Raw genomic sequence first — 23,278 nt, forward strand, 5'->3', positions numbered from 1 at the left:
GGGACCATATGGGACACTGGGATTCGAACCAACCACCTTTGGTCCTGGATCGGCTGCTTGCAAGGCAAACGCCGCTGTGCTATCTCTCCGGGCCCCTGTAAGTTTTCTTATGCTTATAAGCCTAAAGTTGCTTTGAGGGAAGACAAATGGAAATTTACAGATAGATTCCTAGCTTGAAAATTTTGTATTATTTAAACGAATTTGAGAGAACAATAAAGATTTTTCTATTTTCAAAGAAAGAAAATAAAAGGAAAGGAAACAGACTTGGTTCCTGTGTCCCAGATCTATGTCTGGTAATTTATCTTAAGGAAATAATAATTATGTAAAAAAGGATTTTTGAATAAAGACATTTACAAATCTTTGATCTGAAGTGGAGAAAAGATGCATGCAATTAAAGTATCCTGGAAGAAAGGAATCACTAATCACAGTAGTGTATAATTAGTACCGGATGCAAACTTTCATAAGCAGCATAATTTTATCCATGTCAAAAAATGCACAGCCAAAAAAAACATCCTGTTTGGCAATATAATAAAATCTTATCAACGCTTACCTCTGAATTATAAAATCATTTAGTGGTTTTTATTGTATTCTGTGTGCATTTCTTCCTTTTCCGCTATGAGTTGGCATTACCTTTACTTAATTTACACCTAGAGCCACCTGCTAACGATCCTTGATGAACTCTGGCATCATTTTCACAGGTTTATATATATACTTTTCCAATCGTGTTGTTTATTGTATATCAATTATAGGCGAATAAGCTATTTACAATTAGCAGGATATTGAGAAACAAACTCATGCCAGTCACCTTTTGAAGGTGGGGGTATGTTATTCTACTTGGCTGCTATCTATTTGTATACTGTTGGGCATTCTATAGATAGCAACACGACCTCTGCCCCAGATGCCTCTACTGATTAATCCAGGGGATCTGCCTGCCTAAGACACGACAGGCCTGGTGCCAGGTATTCAGATCCCGCGATGAACTTCAAGCTACTGTCCCCAAAGACAGGCGAGTCTGCGGAGGAGCGGAAGGGGAGTCACTAGCAAATTCCAATCTACGCCCACACCGCCCTGCCCACGGTGCCCTTGGGTGCCCTGTGCAAGAGCCTTCCCAGCCCGGTTCCGGAGGTTTCCAGGGGTCCACAGAGAGGGTAAGGAAGGGAAGGCCCTAGTGATTTCACCAGGAGTTAAGAAAAAGGGGTGCACTAAGATTGAGGCTGAGGAAGTGGGCAGGATGAGATAGATGCCCTGGAGAAAGGGTTGTGCTCATCACTGGAGACTTCAACAAGCTTCAGCATTAAAACACACACACACACACACACACACACACACACACACACACACACACACACACACAGAGTTTAGGAAGTCTTGACCACACCAGCAACTTTCTGCCTACTGGACCTGTGGGCCAAGAGTGTGATGCTCTAGGACACTGTTGTACTTGTGGCACTGGGTTACCTGCTGGTGTGGGGTTCTACACAGACACACACATCTCTATGATTCACAACAGTAATTCCCTGCACACTCATACAGCAAAAGTTAGAACGGTGTATTTGCAGATTCCGGCTCAAGTGCAAAGGACTGACTGACACTCTCTCTCTCTCTCTCTCTCTCTCTCTCTCTCTCTCTCTCTCTCTCTCTCTCTCTCTCTCTCTCTGTCACACACACACACACACACACAAATCTCTACGACTCACAACAGTAATTCCCTGCACACTCCCACAGCATAAGTTAAAACGGTGCAGTTGCTCGAGTGCAAAGGATTGACTGACAGACAGACACCCTTCACCGTGTGTTTTCCCGCCACACCCGCGGAGAGGGACGTCGCCCATCGCCTGGACGTTCACTTCCCGATGAAGAAATCAACGAAGGCGCCGCAGAGGAGAGCGCCCAAAGGGTCACAGCGGATCTAGGTCCGGCCCCAAAGCTCGGACGAAGCGCACCACACTCTCTCCCCTCTGTGCTGTGGACCTATTTGAGACCAGAAAAAGAACATTTGGGGGCCCTGCGCGGGATATTTCAGTTTACTTTCCCAAAGCTAGAACTGGGCACCAGAAACAGGACGGAAACCCAGCGGGACGCCAGCATCTCAGTCGCTCTTGGGCCGTGGGAGGGAAGAAAACCCAGACGCGCGCCAGCCAGCGGGGCCCAACGCGCGTGCGCAAGGCCAGAAGGAGGCTGGGCCGCACGAGCGCGCGCAGGAGGGGTGCGTGACCGCGCGTGCGCGTGCGCGCTTTGGCGTCGGCGCCGGCGCGCGCTCCATCCAGAGCGAGGCCGGGGAGGGCCGGGAGCGAGAGGCGGTGGCGGTGGCGGTGGCGGCTGCGCCTCGGAGCTTAAGGGACGCGCGGGCCTGCGACCGCTGCGGAGGGGAGACCCGGGGCTGGGCGGGCGGGCGTCCGTCCCGAGGCGGGGGCTCGGCCTGGGTCCGAGGCTCCTCCTGCCGCGATCCTCGCCCGGAGCCTGCGGCCGCCGCCCCAGGGGAGGAGACGCGCCCTGAGCGCGCGGGCCTAAGGCGGCCTAAGCCGTCGGGCCGGGTGCGGACCCGCGTGTGGCCACGTCCAGCCAGCCAGGGCCCGGCCCAGCAGCGGCCCCCGAGCCCCGATTCCGATCCCCGGGGGGATCGGAGAGGGAGCGAACCCCGCTTGGCCTTCCCCGGGCCCCCGATCTCCCCGAGCCCTTGCCGGTTGGGGTGGAGAAACTTTGCCCGGGATTGTCAGGGGGACCCCTCTCCCCCGAGGGGAGCCAGGGCGGGCGACGATGTCCTTCTTCAATTTCCGCAAGATCTTCAAGTTGGGGAGCGAGAGGAAGAAGAAGCAGTACGAGCACGTCAAGCGGGACCTGAACCCCGAAGAGTTTTGGGAAATTATAGGCGAACTGGGCGACGGAGCCTTCGGGAAAGTGTACAAGGTGAGAGAGGGAGGGCGGCCTCTCTCCCCCAATTCCCCCAATCTCACCCCCATTTCTTGGGCTTTGCAAACGCAAGCAGGGTTTTTTTTTTTTTTTTTTTTAATTTTTATTTAGGGTGTCAGCGAAGGTGCAGTGCAATAACGTGGGGGTCTGAACTGGAGATTAAGGGGGAGGCTCCCTTCTTCCTTCTCCAAGGCTGGGTTATGGGTTAGCAGGGAGCCTGTCAAAACTTTTCCGTGGGGGACTCGAGGGGAGTTGTTGCAAGGAGCCCTTGGAAAAGCAGAGTTGTACTTTTTTTTTCAGTGCATTCACACAAGTGTGTGTGTGTGTGTGTGTGTGTGTGTGTGTGTCTGTCTGTCCCTCGTCCTAACTCTGTCCCTGGCCCCCAGGGTCCAGGGCATCCATAGCTAAGCGTGTCCATCATCACTGAGAACAAAACCAGTCTCTGGGGATGGAAGCAAAGTGATTGCCCCTTGCAGGATCTTCTTTTGAGAGGCGTTCCTGATAGAAAATTTCCTCTTAAGAAAAACCTGCACCCGATGCTGTTTTTTTTTTTTTCTTTTCCCATGTGAATGGTAGCTTTCTAGACGGCTGCTGCAGGCCTAGAAGTCAGTAGTAACACCAGGGCTGAAGAAATAAGAACAACAGTAACAATGTACCTACACGTAGACACACACACCAGTACGTGTTTATTTCGGTCCAAAGAGGTTTTCCGTGTGAACCTGAAGGCAGTCATGTTAACTTGACTAAGGAGGGTAGGAGTGATGTCATCGGAATATTTTCATCCTGAAGAGTGAGGGCTTTTTTTTTTTTTTTTTTTTTTTTTTTTTTTTTTTTTTAATGAAGCACAGTTTTAGGGGGATGAAAGCACAGGGTTTGTCTAGAAGTGAAAATATAATTATGTGTGTATGCAGGGTTTTGCAGTTGGTAAAGCACTTCTGCCTGTTTTGGACCCGTTGCATTCTTGTGGGGTAGGCAGGTGGTCAGTAGTCAACATTTCACAACACCCTGAAATTCAAGATGGTTTAGATTTGAACTCAGATCTTCCCACCCTGTATTTACTATTGTTCTTCACCTCATTATCGTCGTGCATTGGTGGAAGTGATAGCATTTCCCTTCCTGTCTAGCATAGGCACACCACTGCTTTTACCCTGCCTGGGATGCAGCCCCATTTCCGGTGCTCTGGATTCTTGACTCAGCTGAAGTACCTTGTCCTTTTTCTGTACTTTTAAAACACCGAATATAGCATTCGCCACATGTCATCACCTATATGTGCAGTTTTTTGGTTGTGTTTTATTTTGGGGACCATACTGGGCAATGCTCATGGGTTACTCCTGGCTCTGCATGGGAATCATTCCTGGTGGGGCTCAGGAGATCATATGGCATGCAGGGGATCAAGCCCAGGTTCGCTGCATGCAGGGCAAGTGACCTACCCACTGTATTAACTCTTCAGTCCCATGTGTTGAGGTTTTACAAACAGAGAGCCAAATCTTATGATCCACATTTTGGGTCTGGCTGCATCTTGCATTTCAGGCTTCTTTAAAAGAATGTGCATTACCTTCCTGTGAGTGTTGTTGAAGTTCTTGAATGTTTTGCAAAGTACATTGGCTGTGTTTTTGTGAAGGTGGGGTTTGGATTTCAACAAGAATTTAGGGTTGTGTGGTGCAAGTGCTTTTTTATTAATTTATTTTTAGCACAGTGGGAGGATAGCTCCTGGGTTTCAAGAGTTGTTTTAGCATAGGCTGTCACAAACCAGCCTGTGGACCAACTACTTAACTTCTATGGAAAGCTTTCCAATTTGTTGGTTGGAAAATTATAGATTTCCCTACACTTTTGTTTTTCTTCACCAGTTTATATTCTATGACTCTCTCTACAGGTGTCTAGGAAAGGTAATAAACAAATCATTAAGGTATCTGAAATCTAGTAGTGAGTTGGAAGGTGGTAGGTGATAGTTGGCAATTTTCATGGCATAAATGATTTATCAAAACATTATTTATTAAGATACTAGCTCTGGAGTTGGACTATATTTTGGCTTCTTTAGTAGCACCTGTGTGACCTTGGACATGTTACTTAATTATACTCTCACTATAGTAAGACCTATTTCTTAGTATGTTGAAAATAAAGGAAATAATGACCATCAGGCATAGAGAAGAGCTTGGAAAAAATATAACACATACAGAAAGGGCTCCACAAATGGTAGAAATTACTGTTATTACATTTAGAGCTCGTAAAAATAAAATACTGGATGGAGAATGAAAAAAGACCTATGAACATGGTAGACTATTTCCTTGATTTGGTATGAATTGATGTCTGAGAACTAATTCTTTGTGGACTCTCTGCAAAGTGAAAGATCATTTTTTTTTTTTTTTTTGGTTTTTGGGCCACACCCGGCGGTGCTCAGTGGTTACTCCTGGCTGTCTGCTCAGAAATAGCTCCTGGCAGGCATGAGGGACCATATGGGACACCGGGATTTGAACCAACCACCTTTGGTCCTGGATCGGCTGCTTGCAAGGCAGACACTGCTATGCTATCTCTCTGGGCCCCTGAAAGATAATTTTTTACAGTCAGATATAAGTTGAAATTTTTATGAAAATTAAGGACTTACTCCACGTAGATTAATGTTGTAAAGCTGTGTTAGTGATGATTTTTGTAGGCTTCACTGAGTGATACTTGAAGAATACGAATTCTTTTCATCTATTTCATTGCACTATTCTGTGTTCTTTTCATTTATTTCATTGCACTATTCTGTGTTTTCAAGGAATGAGCTCTGAGAGCTGGAAATCTTGCAAGTATGTGTTCCTGAATTTTATTCCCAGTACCATGAAAAATAAAAATAATTTATAAGGAATGGACTCTTAAGTCTTTTTCATAGTTGATGATGAGTATTATCTTATTCTTTTAAAAATTGAAGTAGGGGCCGGGAAGGTGGCGCTAGAGGTAAGGTGTCTGCCTTGCAAGCGTTAGCGTAGGACTCCGGTTCGATCCCCCGGCGTCCCATATGGTTCCCCCAAGCCAGGAGCGACTTCTGAGCGTATAGCCAGGAGTAGCCCCTGAGCATCAAACGGGTGTGGCCCAAACACCAAAAAAAAAAAAAATTGAAGTAATATTACATTATAATATATATCTGAGTTTTTTTTTTTTTTTTTTTTTGGTTTTTGGGTCACACCCAGCAGTGCTCAGGGGTTACTCCTGGCTGTCTGCTCAGAAATAGCTCCTGGCAGGCACGGGGGACCATATGGGACACCGGGATTCGAACCAACCACCTTTGGTCCTGGATTGGCTGCTTGCAAGGCAAACACCGCTGTGCTATCTCTCCGGGCCCTATATCTGAGTTTTTAAAGAGAACGTAACCTGACCTGGTTTGCCACTTTTTCCTAAAAAGTTTTGTTTTCCAAGTTACTTTAGTAATTTGAAGAAGTTTATAAATTTTTCTGTGATCAAACCTTAATATTTTATGTAGGACCAGCAGTAGAAAATATTTTTGGTACTGATTCTATTATTTGCTTATAGAAATTACTCTTTCAAAGATTAAATTGTAAGTAGGCAATCATACAGTTTATTTTGAAGCATTTTTCACATACTTATACTTCTTCCACTTAGCCTATTACTATATAATTCTGTAACAATTACTTTCTTAGCTTAAAATATTTTCTTGGGGTCCAGAGCCATAGCACAGCGAGTGGTAGCTTGTTTGCCTTGCGCGGCTAATCCAGGACGAACCTGGATTCGATCCACAGCGCCCCATATGTCTTCTGAGCCAGGAGCTATTCCCGAGCACATAGCTAGGAGAAACCCCTGAGTGTCACTGGGTGTGACAAAAAAACTGGAAAAAAATTTTTTTTTCCCTTGGGCCACAATGGGTAGGGCGTTTGCCTTGGACTCGGCCAATTGGGTTTGATCCCCAGCATTCCATATGGTAGTAACCCCTGAGACCAAAGGGCATGACCCTAAAACAAAAAAATATTTTTCTTGGGGTAGGGCACAGATGTTTTGCAGTGAGTAGGACATTTGCCTTGCATGTGTCGAACTTAGGTTTGATTCGCTAGCATTCCATATGATTCTGCACAGCCAATCAGGAGAACCATTGGTTTTGTCTCCCCTAAATTTTTTTTGTTGTTGTTGTTGTTAGTTTTAGGGGCTAGACAGATAGTACAATGGGTAGGGTGCTTGCCTTGCAGTGGCCTGGGTTTGTTCAGTTTGATCTCTAACATCTCATATGGTCCCCTGAGTGATTCTTGAGTGCAAAGTAAGTCTAGGGCATCATCATATGTAACCCTGAAACAAAAATATTCTTGATTTAAATCTCTTTTGTTTTTAACATGCATTAACTGATACAAATGAAGATATACAATTCTTTTCACAATTTGTTTTGTGTATTATGTGTATAATTTCGTCACCAAAGTTTCAGTGGTATCATACCATAAAAACATATAAGTACCCTTCTAGACATTTTTTCTATTTTTTTTTTTTTTTTTTTTTTTTTGGTTTTTGGGCCACACCCGGCGGTGCTCAGTGGTTACTCCTGGCTGTCTGCTCAGAAATAGCTCCTGGCAGGCATGGGGGACCATATGGGACACCGGGATTCGAACCAACCACCTTTGGTCCTGGATTGGCTGCTTGCAAGACAAACACCACTGTGCTATCTAACACTGAGGAAAGGCATCAAGATAGAAAATGTTTCATATTCTATATGAGTCTTTTATTTCTTTCTTTAATTTTTTTAGCATAGTCACCACAAGAATCATCTTTTTTTTTTTTTTTTCCTCAAAAGCACAGGCTTTTGTTATTGTTGGTTTTGGACCATACCTAGCTGTGCTCAGGGGTTACTCCTGGCCTTTCTCTCTGGAATCACTCCTGGAGTGCTTGGAGGACCATATGAGATGCAGGAGATTGAAGCTGGGTTGGTCACTGCAAAGCAAATAAATGCCTTTTCTCCTTTACTGCTGCTTTGCCCCCTCCCCCAAAGCAGTTTATTATTATTACTATTTTTTTTTTTTTGGCTACGCCGATGGTGCTCAATGGTTACTGCTGACTCTGCGCTTAATAATTAATCCTGGCCGTGCTTGGGGAGTCCATATAGGATTCCGGGAAACCTGGGTTGGTGGCTTGCAAGGCAAATGCCCTACTCCCTTTACTGTCCCTCCAGACCCGCAAAGCACAATTTTAATATTTTTATTTTTTAATCTTAGGGTAGTATTCCACTTGTATATTCCACATAGCTTCCTTATTTAGTCTTCTGGAAATGGGCATTTATATTGATTCTGTGGCTTAATATGAGTGATACTGCTAAAAACAGTACGGATGTCCTTTTTGTTGGACAGTGGTCCCACACTCTGCTGTTCTCAGGGCTTACTCTTAGTTCTGTGCTCAGGGATTATTTCTCCCGTCTCTTTGCTTAGGGATCACTCCTGGTGATGCACAGGAGATTGAACCCCAGGTAGGTTGCATGCAAGGTCAGCACCTTCCCACTGTACTATCTGAAGGACCCCAAATGTCTTTTTAAAGTGTTTTCATATTCTTTGGATGAATTCCTAGGAGTGATAATGCTAGATTATATGAAATTTCCAATCATTAAAAAAAATCTCCATACTATTTTTCTAAAGGATCATATCAACATTTTTACCAATTGTATACCAAAGTATATTTTTGTCTATATCTTTGCCAAGATGTAGACGAAAATAAATTTTATTCTCGTATTGGTGAGTGGAAGGGATTAGGGAATACCTGACTCAGGGGCTGCTCTTAATTCTGTACTTAGGGTTTGATTACACAATGCTCAGGGGACCATTTGGTCTCAAGGATTGCCAGGGCTTCCTTCATGTATTGTAAAGCATTCACTCAGCCCTTTGGAGCACTCTCTCTTGCCCCATTTCCTAACTTTTTCAATAGACCATTCTCATGAGTATGTGATAATAGCTCATTTGGTTTTGATATGCATTCCTCAAGCAGTAAGTTATAGTGATCTTTTTTTTTTTCTTTTTTTGGTTTTTGGGCCATACCCGGCAATGCTCAGGGGTTACTCCTGGCTGTCTGCTCAGAAATAGCTCCTGGCAGGCACGGGGGACCATATGGGACACCGGGATTCGAACCAACCACCTTTGGTCCTGGATCGGCTGCTTGCAAGGCAAACGCTGCTGTGCTATCTTTCCGCGCCCGAACATTTTTTTTTTTTTCATGTTTGTGGGTCATTTGTATTTTTAGAGGAGAGTCTGTTTAGGTCTTTTGCCCGCTTAAAAAATTGGGTCCAGGCTGGAGAGATAGCATGGAGGTAGGGCGTTTGTTTGCCTTGTATGCAAAGGATGGTGATTCAAATTCTGGCATCCCATATGGTCCCCCCAGTCTTCCAGGACCAATTTCTGAACGCAGAGCCAGGAGAAGCCCCTTCGTGCTGGTCTGTGTGACTCTCCCCCCCCCCAATTGGGTTGGTTGCTTTTTCTTGCTATTAATAGTCCTGTGTGGTGTTATTTATTTATTTATTTATTTATTTATTTATTTTTGGTTTTTGGGTCACACTGGCAATGCTCAGGGGTTACTCCTGGCTCTACTCTCAGAAATCACTCCTGGCAGTCTCAGGGGACCATATGGGATGCCGGGATTCGAACCACCATTCTTCTGCATGCAAGGCAAACATTTTTACCTCCGTGCTATCTCTCCGGCCCCTGTGTGAGGTGTTTTTTTTGTTGTTGTTTTATTTTGTGGCCACACCCAGAAATCTTCAGTGGTTACTCCTGGCTTTGCACTTAGGACTCACTCTTAGTGGACTTGGGGACCATCTGGGATGCTGGGGATCAGACCTGGGTAAGCTGCATGCAAGCACTTCTACCTGTTGTACTTTCTCTGGCCCTAGTTGTGTGAATTCTTTATAGAGTACATCCATATTATTAACTATCAGATTCTAAGAATTTTGCCAGAAGCCCCATCTCCTCCTTAAGTTGATCCCTTTCTCCTCATAAAGGAAACTACTATCTTTTAATTCATTTATTTTAATTTTATTTTTATTTTTATGTTTTTGTTTTTGGGCTATATTCAGTGATGTTCCTAGCTCTGCTCTAAGGATCACTTCTGGTGGGGTTCTGGGGATCATATGAGGATGCTTGAGTGAATCTAGTCACCTGCAGGCCGTGTCCACTGTGTTAGCACTCTGTTATTGCTCTGGCCCCTAGTTATTAATTTCTTTATTGTTTGCATCTACATCTTCCTAAAACAAGTGAAGATTTGTATATACTGAACTTTATGAACATGAATAGAATCACATTGAGTATTTTATTTTATGCCAGCATTTATTTGTGAGTTCATCTTTATTACTTAGAGTTGTAGTTTAGTTTTTTTGTTGCATACAATTCCTTTCTAGGATAAGAAATGGTCAATAACAATTTACCATTATACTTTATTTTATTTTATTTTTTGGTTTTTGGGCCACACCTGGCAGTGCTCAAGGGTTATTTCTGCCTCTGCACTTAGAAATCACTCCTGGCTTGGGTGACCACATGGGATGCTGGGAATTGAACCCAGGTCTGTCCTGGGTTGGCCACATGTCAGGCAAATGCCCTACTCTGTGCTATCTCTCCGGCCCCTTACCATTGTACTTTAATGGATAATATATTGGTTGTTTTTTAGTTTGGGATTTTTATACACCACACTGGTGCATATATATTCATTAATTTCTCTACAACTAAATTTAGGGATAGAACTTATGAGTTATAGGCTAGTGTGTATAGTGTGTCTTTAATTTTATCAAATGCTGCCAAACTATCAGTTTACATTTCGACCAATTATGGATGAAAAATTTCTTTCTCTGTATAATTGCCAACATTTGGCATTGTTAACATTTTTTGGGGGGGCATACCTGGTGATACTCAGGGGGCTACTTCTGGCTCTACTCAGGGGTTATTCTTGGCAGAATATATACAGTGCTGGGGTATAAAGTGCTAGGGTTGGCTGAATGCAAGGCAAGCGCGATACCTTATACTATTCCTCTGGCCCTATCAAATTTTTAAGTTTTAACAATCTGATGTTATATTTTTCATGTGGTTTTAAGAATTTTTCTTTGACTTAAAATTATTTTCATTGGCTTACTGGTAATTTGTATTTCTTTTATAGTTACGTTGCCTGTTCATATTCATGTTAATGTTTTTTTCTTTTTCTTTTTTTTTTTTTTTTTTTGGTTTTTGGGCCACACTTGTTTGATGCTCAGGGATTACTCCTGGCTATGCGCTCAGAAATCGCCCCTGGCTTGGGGGGACCATATGGGACACCGGGGGACCCAACCACGGTCCGTCCTACGCAAGCGCTTGCAAGGCAGACACCTTAATTCTAGCGCCACCTTCCCGGCCCCAATGTTTTTTTCTTTTTTTTTTTTTTTTTTTTTTTTTTTTTTGGTTTTTTTTTTTTTTTTTTTTTGGGCCACACCCGGTGACGCTCAGGGGTTACTCCTGGCTATGCGCTCAGAAGTCGCTCCTGGCTTGGGGGACCATATGGGATGCCGGGGGATCGAACCGCGGTCCGTCCTAGGCTAGCGCAGGCAAGGCAGACACCTTACCTCTAGCGCCACCGCCCGGCCCCAATGTTTTTTTTCTTAATAATAATATAGTTTATTTATCTTAACGTTCTTTGGCTGAAAGTTCAAAGTTAAGATATCAGCAAGGGGACTTCTTCTGAGAATTACGTTATGGCTGATTGTCCTTCCACTGTAACTTTACCTTGTCCTCTTTCTTTGCATCTTTTGTTCTCATAATTCAAAATAAAAAAATTAATAAAAAATCTATCAATCGATAAATTAAAAAAAAATAATATAGTTTGGTGAATAGAGGGTGACACTAGTGCTGGGAAGGGTTCTGAATCATTGTATATCTGAAATTCAATTAAGAAGAACCCTGTAGATCACAATTGTTTCAATAAAATAAATTAAAAAATATATAAAGAAAAAGTATAGTTAGGATTTTAGACATTTTTTGGTTATGGCTATCACAACTATTTTATAGTTCTGCAGTTTGTCTTAAGTTTTGTCTTTTTTTTTTTTTTTTCTTTAGAGGGGAGGGGAAGGGAAGAGAGGGGAGGAGAGGGGAAGGGAAGAGAGGGGAAGGGATGGAAGGGGAGGGGAGGGGAAGGCAAGTTTTGTCTTTAATCATTGCCAAAATGAAATAAACTATTGAATCATGAAAATAGCGGAACCCAGAATGTATGTTACTAAGCTAGAGAAGTCAATGTGCTGAGGCTACCTACTCTTCCAACTATATGGTGTTTTGTAGAAATCAAACTCTGGAAGCACTAAAAAGAACAGTGTTTGCAAAGGGTTAGGAAGAGGGAAGTATGGGGACGGGACAAATAGGAGCATAGCGGTTAGAGGAATATAAGGTTATTTTTTTTTTTATAATAAACTATTTCGTATGCGATTACAATGGTGATATTTGGCAAACAGCAAAATCTAGTGTATGCATCAATAATGAATTTTAAACATTTTTAATTTGTTTTTAATTTTTTAAAGCAGTTTGTTTATTAATTGATTGTTTTTGGGCCACACCTGGCAATGCTCAGGGATTACACCTGGCTTTGTCTCAGAAATCACTCCTGGCAAGCTCAGGGGACCATATGGGATAATCAAATAGGGTCCATCCTGGGTCGGTTGCATGCAAGGCATGCAAGGCCACATGCTAGGCCTTACCACTGTATTATCTCTTCAGCCCCTGAATTTTAAACTTTGAGAGAGAGAATGTTCTGGTAGTGTAGGTTCATCAGAAACTGCTTGGGTGTGTGTGTGGGGTGTTCTTTACATGACTGAAACCCAATTGCTATCATGTTTGTAATCAAGGTGTTTAAATAAAGATATTAATAAAAAAAAAAGAAACTGCTAGGGTATTGTGTATTGATGGGAGAAGGCTTAGTGGTGTGGAGTGGCTGTGGGCATTCTCTGCACTCTGAACTTTACTGTAAACCTAAAACTGCTATTTCTAAGAAAAGTTTGTTAAAGAATAGAAAACATTTAAAAAATAAGTATGCATCAAATATGTGACACCTCTGATACTTTTCATGTTTAGGCCCAGAATAAAGAGACCAATGTTTTAGCTGCAGCAAAGGTGATTGATACCAAATCTGAAGAAGAACTTGAAGATTACATGGTTGAGATCGACATATTAGCATCTTGTGATCATCCAAATATAGTCAAACTTCTAGATGCTTTCTATTATGAGAACAATCTTTGGGTAAGTGTTTTCAGTTGATCTGTGGGAATAGCCATGAGTTAATTTTTTAGGAAAAAAAGTATCTTATGTGTTGATTCTTCTATTTAGTTATTTATGCTACTTGAATAAGAGTTGATATTAATGACAAAGGATCATTAATAGCTTAATTATCCAGAGCTCCTAAAGATACTCAGATGCATATTTCAGGTTGTATCATATTCATGATTGTTTGACATTAAACCCAAATGGAGATGTTCACTTAAAAATATTTAATTTTCTGGGGCCGGAGAGATAGGCTGGAGGTAAGGTGTTTGCCTTTCATGCAGGAGGTCATCGGTTCAAATCCCGGCGCCCCCTATGGTCCCCCGTGCCTGCCAGGAGCAATTTCTGAGCCTGGAGCCAGGAATAACCCCTGAGCACTGCTGGGTGTGACCCAAAAACCACAAAAAAAAAAAAAAAAAAAAATTAATTTTCTAAATTCTGAAGTGAGAGGACATTATCTTGTTTATAACTCAAACTTAAGTATTTTCATGACAGCTTTTTTGTTTCTCTTGATATTCAAGAATTTGTAGTTTCTTATATTAAACTTTTAATAATGTAAGAAATTGTAAGATGCTAGAAATGTTACTAGTATATGTGTGTGTGTGTGTATATATATATATATATATATATATATGTACCAAATGTATATATTTGGCCAAACTTTAGTGTATGATCAGTGGCAAAGGCTATATAAAATGAGTTCCTTTATAGAAAGCACTTGGAACAGTTCTATAAGTAATTTTTTTGTTTTTTGGGCCATACCCTGTTGTGCTTTGGTTACTCCTACCTCTGTACTCAGGAATTACTCCTGGTGGTGCTTGGGGGACCATATGGGTACTGGAGATTAAACCTGGATTGCCAACATGCAAGACAAATGCCCTATCTGCTGTACTATTGCTCCAGCTTCCAGATCTAGAAGTCATTTTTTTTCTACTTTTTTTGATCATGTTACTACTAGTTAGGAACATGAATAAATGAGCTGCTTACCTATCTCTCAAATTATTATTCGATGGGGCTCAAAAAACAGTATAGTGGTATGATGTTTGCATTGAGGGCTCAAACCCCAGTACCCCATATGGTTTTCTGAGTCTCTCAGGAGTAATAGAGGAGCTCAGAGCCAGGAATAAGCCCTGAGTACTGTGAGAGTGGCCTGAAAATAAAAACAAAACAAAACAAAACAAAATCCAAATAATATAATGAATTTGAAAATAATTTGTAATTGTCAATAACCTATATGATTTACTATACTGAAGGATGAAAACAGGCAATTATACAGTTTACAATATAGAATTAAAAAAAAGTTGTTAGTGTGATGCATTGTAATGTAACTAGGTACGATTTGTATCACTCATCGTACCCAGCAAATACACTTCTGTAAGTGAACAAACAAAGCACCCCTCACATCAGGCACTTGAGGTTACCACTGCCCCTCTGCTCTATCTCACTGTCTTCATGGTGCTGTGTGAAATACTTTAGGAAATACTAAATATCCTAGTAGATTATGTCTAGAGATTATAATGACAGTAAGTTCCTAGGCTGTTTAATCTGTAAATAAGTTTTTGTTCTGTTTTTGTTTTTATTTTCTGGCAGTGCTAAGGGCTTACTCTTGGCTCTGCCTGACACTCAGGGATCACTTCTTGTGGGATTTGGTGGGCCAGATGGGGTTTCACGCATAGAAAGAACCCTGGTTCTATGCAGGACAAGTCCCTTCCTCATTGTACTGTTTCTTTAGCCCAAATAGATAAGATCTTTACTTGAGAATCTTACAAAATAAAAATTAGGCAACTGTGAGGGATCATGTAGTGGAAAAGATAGATAGTGATTAATCAAATAATTAAAATTGTGATAAAGCTTAAAAAAGGAAAAAAGTTCATGGTGATTGTACTAGAGAAGACAATGGTGACTACTATCAGGAAATACTTTTGTTTTGCTTTGCTTGGGGCCACATCTGGTGGTTTACTGCTGAGGGACCACTCTTTTCAGGGACCACTCTTCAAAGTGCTTTAAGTGCTAAAGAAAGATTGGGGTGCTGGGATTCAAACATGGGTACACAGGCACACAGGCAAGTGCCTTGTTTGCTTTACTTTCTGACTGGACACTATCAGGGAAAGTTAATTAAGTGTAACATATGCATATGTACATATGCCTTGTGTATTATATATCAGTGAAATGAAGTCTTTTAAGATTTATTCATATTTGTAAAGTTGAAATATATCTGATTATTTAAACCATAGTAATTGCCTTAACATGAGAGTAATGAAATTTTTGCTGAATGGATATATAATAGTAACACTTATAAAAATTTTGTAGTTAATAGTTTTAGAGAATCAGGGACATTAAAAATGGCAAATAACAAAAACACTTGTACTTTTTACAGAGTATTCTCAGGATTTTCTCAATTGGCTATTTGTAAGACTTTGAACTTTCTTGACTAAGATATCTTTCTGGTCAGCTAATACTGTTTTCATAACCTAGATTATATGATATCTGCTTCTTATCTTTTTTACTAAAATGAAAGAAAAAACCTCAATGTTGTGTTAGACAGATCATATTTTTTTAATTTACCTGCAGATCCTCATTGAATTTTGTGCAGGTGGAGCAGTGGATGCTGTGATGTTAGGTAAATACCAATTTGTTCTCTATATTTATGGTTTAAGTTATACTTAATAAAAATCAAAAGATTTCAAATGTTTATATATATGTATGCCTGTTTTACTAATGTAAAGATCAATAACGAAAGATTATTTTATTTTATTTTTTTTGTTTTTTGGGCCACACCCGGTGATGCTCAGAGGTTACTCCTAGCAGTGCGCTCAGAAGTCACTCCTGGCTTGGGGGGGACCATATGGGACGTCGGGGGATCCAACTGCTGTCTGTCCTAGGCTAGCACTTGCTACCTCTAGCGCCACCACGTCGGCCCCAAGATTAGTTTATTTTAATATTTGTAATTATAGTACTAAAATGAAATGTTGAGTATAATGTTAGATCAATCTTTGTAGGCATGTAGTTTTTATGAAAGAAATTTACTACCTGGTCCATTTGAAAATTTCTGTTTCTAGTCAATGTTTCTTTGGTTGTATGATCCTTTATAGTGAAGGTAAAGAATAAAGTCTGCTGGTTTGTTTCCACAGAGCTGGAGAGACCATTGACTGAGTCCCAAATACAAGTAGTTTGTAAACAGACGTTAGAGGCACTGAACTACTTACATGATAACAAAATTATCCACAGAGATCTAAAGGCTGGCAACATTCTTTTTACTTTAGATGGAGATATTAAGTTGGGTAAGTTTATTTACTTGAATGATACATTTGAATTTGTGCTTTGAGATTTCCCTCTGTGTGTCAGTGACTTAATGTTGTTTATTCAGGTATGTGCAATATGAAGAATTACTCCTGCTAATTTGTTATATAATTCTTTGGATAAATAATAACTCATTAATTCTCAGAATTTCTAAATCTAGGTAATTAATAAATACATTAAATCTTTTTATTATAACACTATGATTTACCAAGTTGTTCTTAATATAGTTGTTGCAGGTATTAAATGTTCCAACACTATTCCTGCCACCAGTATAACCTTCCCTCCACCAATGTACCCGTTTGCTACCAACCCTTTGCAGGCAAAAACCAAACAAATTTACTTCATATTGTTTCGTACATCACAAAGGCAAATAGAATAATAAAAACTTAGATCAATAAGGGTCAATTTATAATAAATTTATTATCTTTCAATGATGTTACTAAAGACATTGTCAAAGGGTTTAACAGGCTGTGGTTGGTCCTAGTTGAGCTGCCTTTGTTGTTATTATTCTGTTTACTGTTCATGCTTACTGAGCTTGGTGTTCTTCTATGCAACTTTCCCAGCATATTTGCTGTGACCCTATTGGGTTAAAACTGCAATGAATTTTTGAGATGTTGTGCAGCCATGTCGCTCAGTTCTGGAATTGTTTGGTGGCTTGGTACTTTGATGAGAGTCAGTTGTGGAGCTGGGCTGTTTCTGTTTGAAGCTGGTGAGTGTGGCTGTGTGCTGCTTTTCTTCAGGCAGAAAGGGGAATCTGTCCACCCCTATTCTGAGAAGGCTTCAGAGTTGTTAGCCCAGACCTGTCTACCTGGGAAGAGTCAGTGGCCATCATATTCTTTTATAAAAACATTTTTTTTTTTTTTGTTTTTTGGGCCACACCCTGTGACGCTCAGGGGTTACTCCTGGCTATGCGCTCAGAAGTTGCTCCTGGCTTCTTGGGGGACCATATGGGATGCCGGGGGATCGAACCGCGGTCCGTCCTAGTCTAGCGCAGGCAAGGCAGGCACCTTACCTCCAGCGCCACCGCCCGGCCCCTTATAAAAGCATTTTAAAAAAGAAAACAGGAAAAAAAAAAGGATTTTTACTTTAAAAAGGCAAACTTTTCAAAACAGCTTAATTTTTTTTTCCTTTAAAATTTTATATGTGGATTTGATACTTTTAGATAGATTGTATTTAAGACCAGATACAATGTTGATTAATGGTGAGTGTGTGAGGATTCAGAGATATAGGTACTAGATATAGATATAGGTACTAGATATAGAGATATAGGTACTAGAGAGACAGAGAGCGAGACAGAGAGAGAGAGAGACAGAGAGAGACACACACAGAGAGAGAGTGCTATTAGCAGTTTCCTGATTGTTTCACCACTTGTTCTCTTTTAAGTGACTGAAGCTGTCAGGACTCAGTGAAGTCCTCAAGAACTTCTCTGCACAGTGTGGACATAGAAGTCCTGACCTCTTCCAGGCTTTTCACGCTTCTTGTCTCTTCTCATAGAAAATATTGGGAGAATGCAAATAGGCAAATTTTATTTAGGAGATAGGAGGGTGGGAAGAGAGGGAATATGAATTCTAGAGTGAGCACATGTATTTCTAGAGAGAAAGAAAGGGAGCACACCTTAAGATGGAATAGTGGAATAGAGGCTGCTGTCAGGAATGGAGTGCACCCCATAGCAGAATAGGGAAATATTTGTACCCCCAGAGTACATAAGGATGGACTTTTTCTAGGCAAGATGGAGGATGGGTGCTACTTGCTTCTTCAAAGCTGATCTTACATGACTTTTTCCTAGCTACCCCTTCCTTGCTTTGGGAGTCATTGCTTCATTGCTAAGGGATTGTCTAGGAGGAATCCTTTGTAGATTCAGGTTGCTTCTGTCTTGAAGAAATTCACTTGAAATTCATTGCCAAAGCCTCCTTACATCTATTTGTTTTACATAAAATTGCCTACTTAAACTTTTGTCAGGGGGGCTGTTCTTTTTCATGTTTAGTTTTTTACTCTGTAGTTGGGTACCCTGACTAAATCCAACAAAAGTCCTTTGGTTTCAGAGCTTATCTGGACCACTCTAGCAGTGTTCAGGTACCTCCAGGTTCACATTAATGGGGCATTTAGGACTCTATCCAATGATACTCAGAGGGCCATGTGGTACAAGGGATCAAACAGGTTGGCCACACATGTACCTTAACCCTATAACTATCTCTCCAGAATTCCCTGGGGCTTTCTTTATGTGCATGGGGAGGGAGGATTACCTAGTCACCCTAGTAGGGCTTGGGCCTCCAGGACTACACTTATTAGGGGAACCTGTTAATGTTAGTGGAATCATGTGGGAACGGGTCAAACCAAGTCAACCTTATACTCTGGCATGCTTAGTCTTTTTTTTTTTGGTTTTTTTTTGGTTTTTGGGCCACACCCGGTGACGCTCAGGGGTTACTCCTGGCTATGCGCTCAGAAGTCGCTCCTGGCTTCTTGGGGGACCATATGGGACGCCGGGGGATCGAACCACGGTCCGTCCTAGGCTAGCGCAGGCAAGGCAGGCACCTTACCTCTAGCGCCACCGCCCGGCCCCTGGCATGCTTAGTCTTAAACTCTGACATGTACTTTACTGCCTGCATTCTCTCACCCGGGAATTCTTTTATGTTACTTTTTTTTTTTTTTTGCCTTACTTAATTGTAAAAAGATGCAGATTATTTAAAAATATTTGTATACTTTTGATCCATTTACAATGCCTCTTATTAGTATATTAAAATCAATTGAGTTCAGGAGCATGATTTTGTGTGAAATTATTCAGACTTTTAACAAGTATATTATTTAAAACAGTAATGTCAAGAAGTTTTGAAAACTCAAAACAACTAAAGTTAACATTTTTTTTTTTTGGTTTTTCGGGCCACACCCGTTTGATGCTCAGGGGTTACTCCTGGCTAAGCGCTCAGAAATCGCCCCTGGCTTGGGGGGACCATATGGGACACCGGGGGATCAAACGTCGGTCCTAGCGCTTGCAAGGCAGACACCTTACCTCTAGCACCACCTCGCCGGCCCCAAACTAAAGCTAACTTTTAAAACAGCTGCAATTTCTATTTTATTAATTTGTAATTACAGAGAACTTTAATTTCTCTAACATCTTGTTAAGTGTATACCATATTATCTTTAAGAGTTGTACAGAAGACACAAATAACTACAGCTCAGGATTTTATGAATCATACCAATAAAACATTACAAAGATTAAAGTCATGGATATGTTTAAATTTAATAACTGCTGTTTGAATATATATTCTTTGCCAGGATTTGAATAGAAATAAATGATGCTAGTATGTATTCAATTTTCAGAATTGTGTCACATAAAGAAAAGAAAATGTAAAAGTAAAGCACATATGGCATGAAGTAATTTGGCTTACTTTTTGCTTTTCACATTACAGAAAATAAATCTATGAATTTGATTATAATATGTACTGCTAGTCAATATTTATTTTCAAGTGAAGAGTCAACTTTAAAGTTACTATTTTGAGCCAGAAATATAATACAATGGGTAAAACTTCCTTTGCACAATTTGGTTCAATCCCCAGAATTCCGTATGGTCTGGTCTCGTGAGTGCCATCAGGCGTGATCCCTGAGTGCTAGTGGCAGGAATAAGCCCTGAGCACAACAGCACCCCTCCCCACAAAAAAAATACTCTAAAGTTATAATTTTTTTTATTTCTGGAGGAGAATGTCTTGCCTGAAATTGTTTTAAGATGTGGCATTAAGTATCTAATCAAGACATCTTTGCTTTGGCAGGTTTTTTGAGGAAGTTCCTAGAAAGAGCTTAGTCTTTTTTTTTTTTTTTTTTTTGGTTTTTGGGTCACACCTGGCAGTGCTCAGGGGTTATTCCTGACTCCAGGCTCAGAAATTGCTCCTGGCAGGCACAGGGGACCATATGGGGCGCCGGGATTCGAACCGATGACCTCCTGCATGAAAGGCAAACGCCTTACCTCCATGCTATCTCTCCGGCCCGAGCTTAGTCTTTTACCAAAGGATGGTAGGGATGTAATTTCTCTGTTTTTCTTAGCCTTTAGTAAGAATGGTCATAGTAAAGACTGAAAATGCTTTTCCTTATGTTGAATATAGTGAATGTTGCTTAAAGACTGATTTATACTTTCTGATTGTTTCAAGCGGATTTTGGAGTGTCGGCTAAAAACACAAGGACAATCCAAAGAAGAGATTCTTTTATTGGCACACCATATTGGTATGTATTCTCTTTTATAAGTTTTCAAAATTAGTTTTATCAGTAATTATTATTACTCATGAGACTTGTCCATATAATCAGTTATACTATATGTGGTTTGCAATCATTTTTCCTAAGTTGAAAAATCTTTCAATTCTCTGCTCTCATAGGATGGCTCCTGAAGTAGTCATGTGTGAAACATCCAAGGACAGACCTTACGACTACAAAGCTGATGTTTGGTCCTTGGGCATCACTTTAATAGAAATGGCTGAGATAGAACCACCTCATCATGAATTGAATCCAATGAGAGTGCTGCTAAAAATTGCCAAATCTGAACCTCCTACATTAGCACAACCATCAAAATGGTAAAATATTCTAAACAAAGTTTTTATTTATTTTTTTATAATTATCTTTATTTAAACACCATGATTACAAACATGATTATAGTTGTATGATTACAGTCATGTAAAGAACACCCCCCTTCACCAGTGCAACATTCCCACCACCAATTTCCCAGATCTCCCTCCTCCCCACCCCCCTACACCTGTACTCGAGACAGGCTTTCTACTTCCCTCATTCATAAACAAAGTTTTTTTTTTTTTTTTTTTTTTTGGTTTTTGGGCCATACCCGGCGGTGCTCAGGGGTTACTCCTGGCTGTCTGCTTAGAAATAGCTCCTGGCAGGCACGGGGGACCATATGGGATACCGGGATTCGAACCAACCACCTTAGGTCCTGGATGGGCTGCTTGCAAGGCAAACGCCGCTGTGCTATCTCTCCGGGCCCATAAACAAAGTTTTTAAGAGAAAAAGTTGATGTTTTTTATTCTTCCGATTTTTTCCTAAGTTTTTTTTTTTTTTTTTTTTTTAGTTTCATGAACATGGTGCAAATCAGAAAACTTTAGTTTTGGTATAGTTATGAACAACTTTTAGAACTAGCATTTTCAATATATTTGCAAGTGTCAGTGCTTTGAATTCTGCTTTAAAAAGTATTTTCTCTGTATTTTGAGAAAATGAAGAATATGCATGGCTATATATTTGTGAAATTCAGTAGAATCATTGTGATTTCTTTTTTTTTTTTTTTTTTTTTTTTTGGTTTTTTGGGCCACACCCGGTAACGCTCAGGGGTTACTCCTGGCTATGTGCTCAGAAGTTGCTCCTGGCTTGGGGGGACCATATGGGACACCGGGGGATCGAACCGCGGTCCATCCAAGGCTAGCGCTGGCAAGGCAGGCACCTTACCTTTAGCGCCACCGCCCGGCCCCATGTGATTTCTTTTTTTTTGCACAGTTCTAAATACTTGATTTTATTTTCAGTGGTTAAAATTGTCAACCTTGTTACTTACCTGTTTAACTTGGTCTAATGATGAATAATGTATAAAATCTTGATAGGTCCATTCTGTCTTTCTTATGTTGGGTAAACATTATATACATAGAAACTTGCGAATAGTTTACCTGATTTTTCTTTGTTTTTTAATAACAGTTAAACAGAATATTTGGTTACATTTTTATTTTGAAGGTCTTCAAATTTTAAGGATTTTCTTAAAAAATGCTTGGAAAAGAATGTGGATTCTAGGTGGAATACATCTCAACTACTTCAGGTAAGAATAGCATACCAACTGCAAACCAGAGATAGTTTTAATGTCTCTTTAGGAATACAATTTTAGATGTATTCAGTGTTTTTTTTTTTATAAATTTCCTCTGAAAATTAAAAATATATTGTGTTAACATTTGCTTTATAAAAAGGTATTTGACTGCTGGACTAAAAGATATACATTTTTGATTTATTTTGGGTTCTTTTTGATTTTGTTATCTCTTTTTATGTCTTTAGTTATTAGAAAGAAAATATCTTGGGTATAGTAACATGAGATAATTTTTATTTCTCTTAAAATAATGGGGAGGCAGGTGCAGAAAAATGGTTTTGTTCCATTTAACAAGTGTATTCTTGAGACATAGCCTTTATTTTATTACCTCGTTTTGAAAGCTTTACTTTGTGATAGTGTTTAAATGTTCAGGATATGTAATGAATAACATACACTATGAATATTAGAAATATGTCAGTTAAAACAGATGTGATACTTTTGAAAGAACTCTAAATCTCTTTACAATTCTTTTAATGACATTTATTTATTTATGGCTTCAGGGCCATATCCTTCTATGTTTGGGGATAATTGCAGGCTCTGTGCTTAGAGTTCACTCTTGGAAGTGCTCAGACACCATATGCGGTGTTGGGGATAGAACCTGGGTCGGTGTAAGCAAGGCAAGAACCTTACCTGCTGTACTATCACTCCAGGATTTATATGTATTAAAATCTTGTAGGACTCTACAGGATTTGTATGTATCATTATCTTTATAAAAGTTAATACTAATTTACCGTATTTTCCAGCGTATAAGATGACTTTTGAAACAAAAAAAGTTAACCGAAAATCGGGGGTTGTCTTATACGCCAAGTATATCCCGAAAAATGTTTCAATATGCCGCTAAACGAAAATTGTCTGAATATTGCCACAAAACGAATTTTCCAACTCGATCCTGCACCAATCACTGCAAGGCTGCTTGGACCGCCTCTCTGACTCAGCCAATCCAAGCAGGCTTTTTATGCATGCAAATTAGACAATGTTCTAGACCCAAATCTGCACTGTAAAAAGCCTGCTCAGATTGGCC

At 40.4% G+C, this 23,278-nt stretch overlaps 1 protein-coding gene across 2 annotated transcripts in view; it reads left to right on the top strand.

Moving 5' to 3' along the window:
- The first annotated feature begins 2,639 nt into the window (after positions 1-2,639).
- The window catches only part of SLK (STE20 like kinase), a 56,835-nt gene continuing 36,196 nt past the window's right edge, over positions 2,640-23,278 (top strand). For both annotated transcript variants that reach the window (XM_049790801.1, XM_049790800.1), the window contains exons 1-7: positions 2,640-2,907; positions 12,942-13,106; positions 15,699-15,747; positions 16,259-16,408; positions 20,567-20,639; positions 20,789-20,983; positions 22,134-22,215. In XM_049790801.1, coding sequence (XP_049646758.1) covers positions 2,758-2,907; positions 12,942-13,106; positions 15,699-15,747; positions 16,259-16,408; positions 20,567-20,639; positions 20,789-20,983; positions 22,134-22,215 — 864 coding nt within the window. In that variant the 5' untranslated portion in view covers positions 2,640-2,757. The remainder of the gene's footprint in view (positions 2,908-12,941; positions 13,107-15,698; positions 15,748-16,258; positions 16,409-20,566; positions 20,640-20,788; positions 20,984-22,133; positions 22,216-23,278) is intronic.

Source organism: Suncus etruscus, chromosome 17 (assembly GCF_024139225.1).
Source record: "Suncus etruscus isolate mSunEtr1 chromosome 17, mSunEtr1.pri.cur, whole genome shotgun sequence".
Lineage (NCBI taxonomy): Eukaryota > Metazoa > Chordata > Mammalia > Eulipotyphla > Soricidae > Suncus > Suncus etruscus.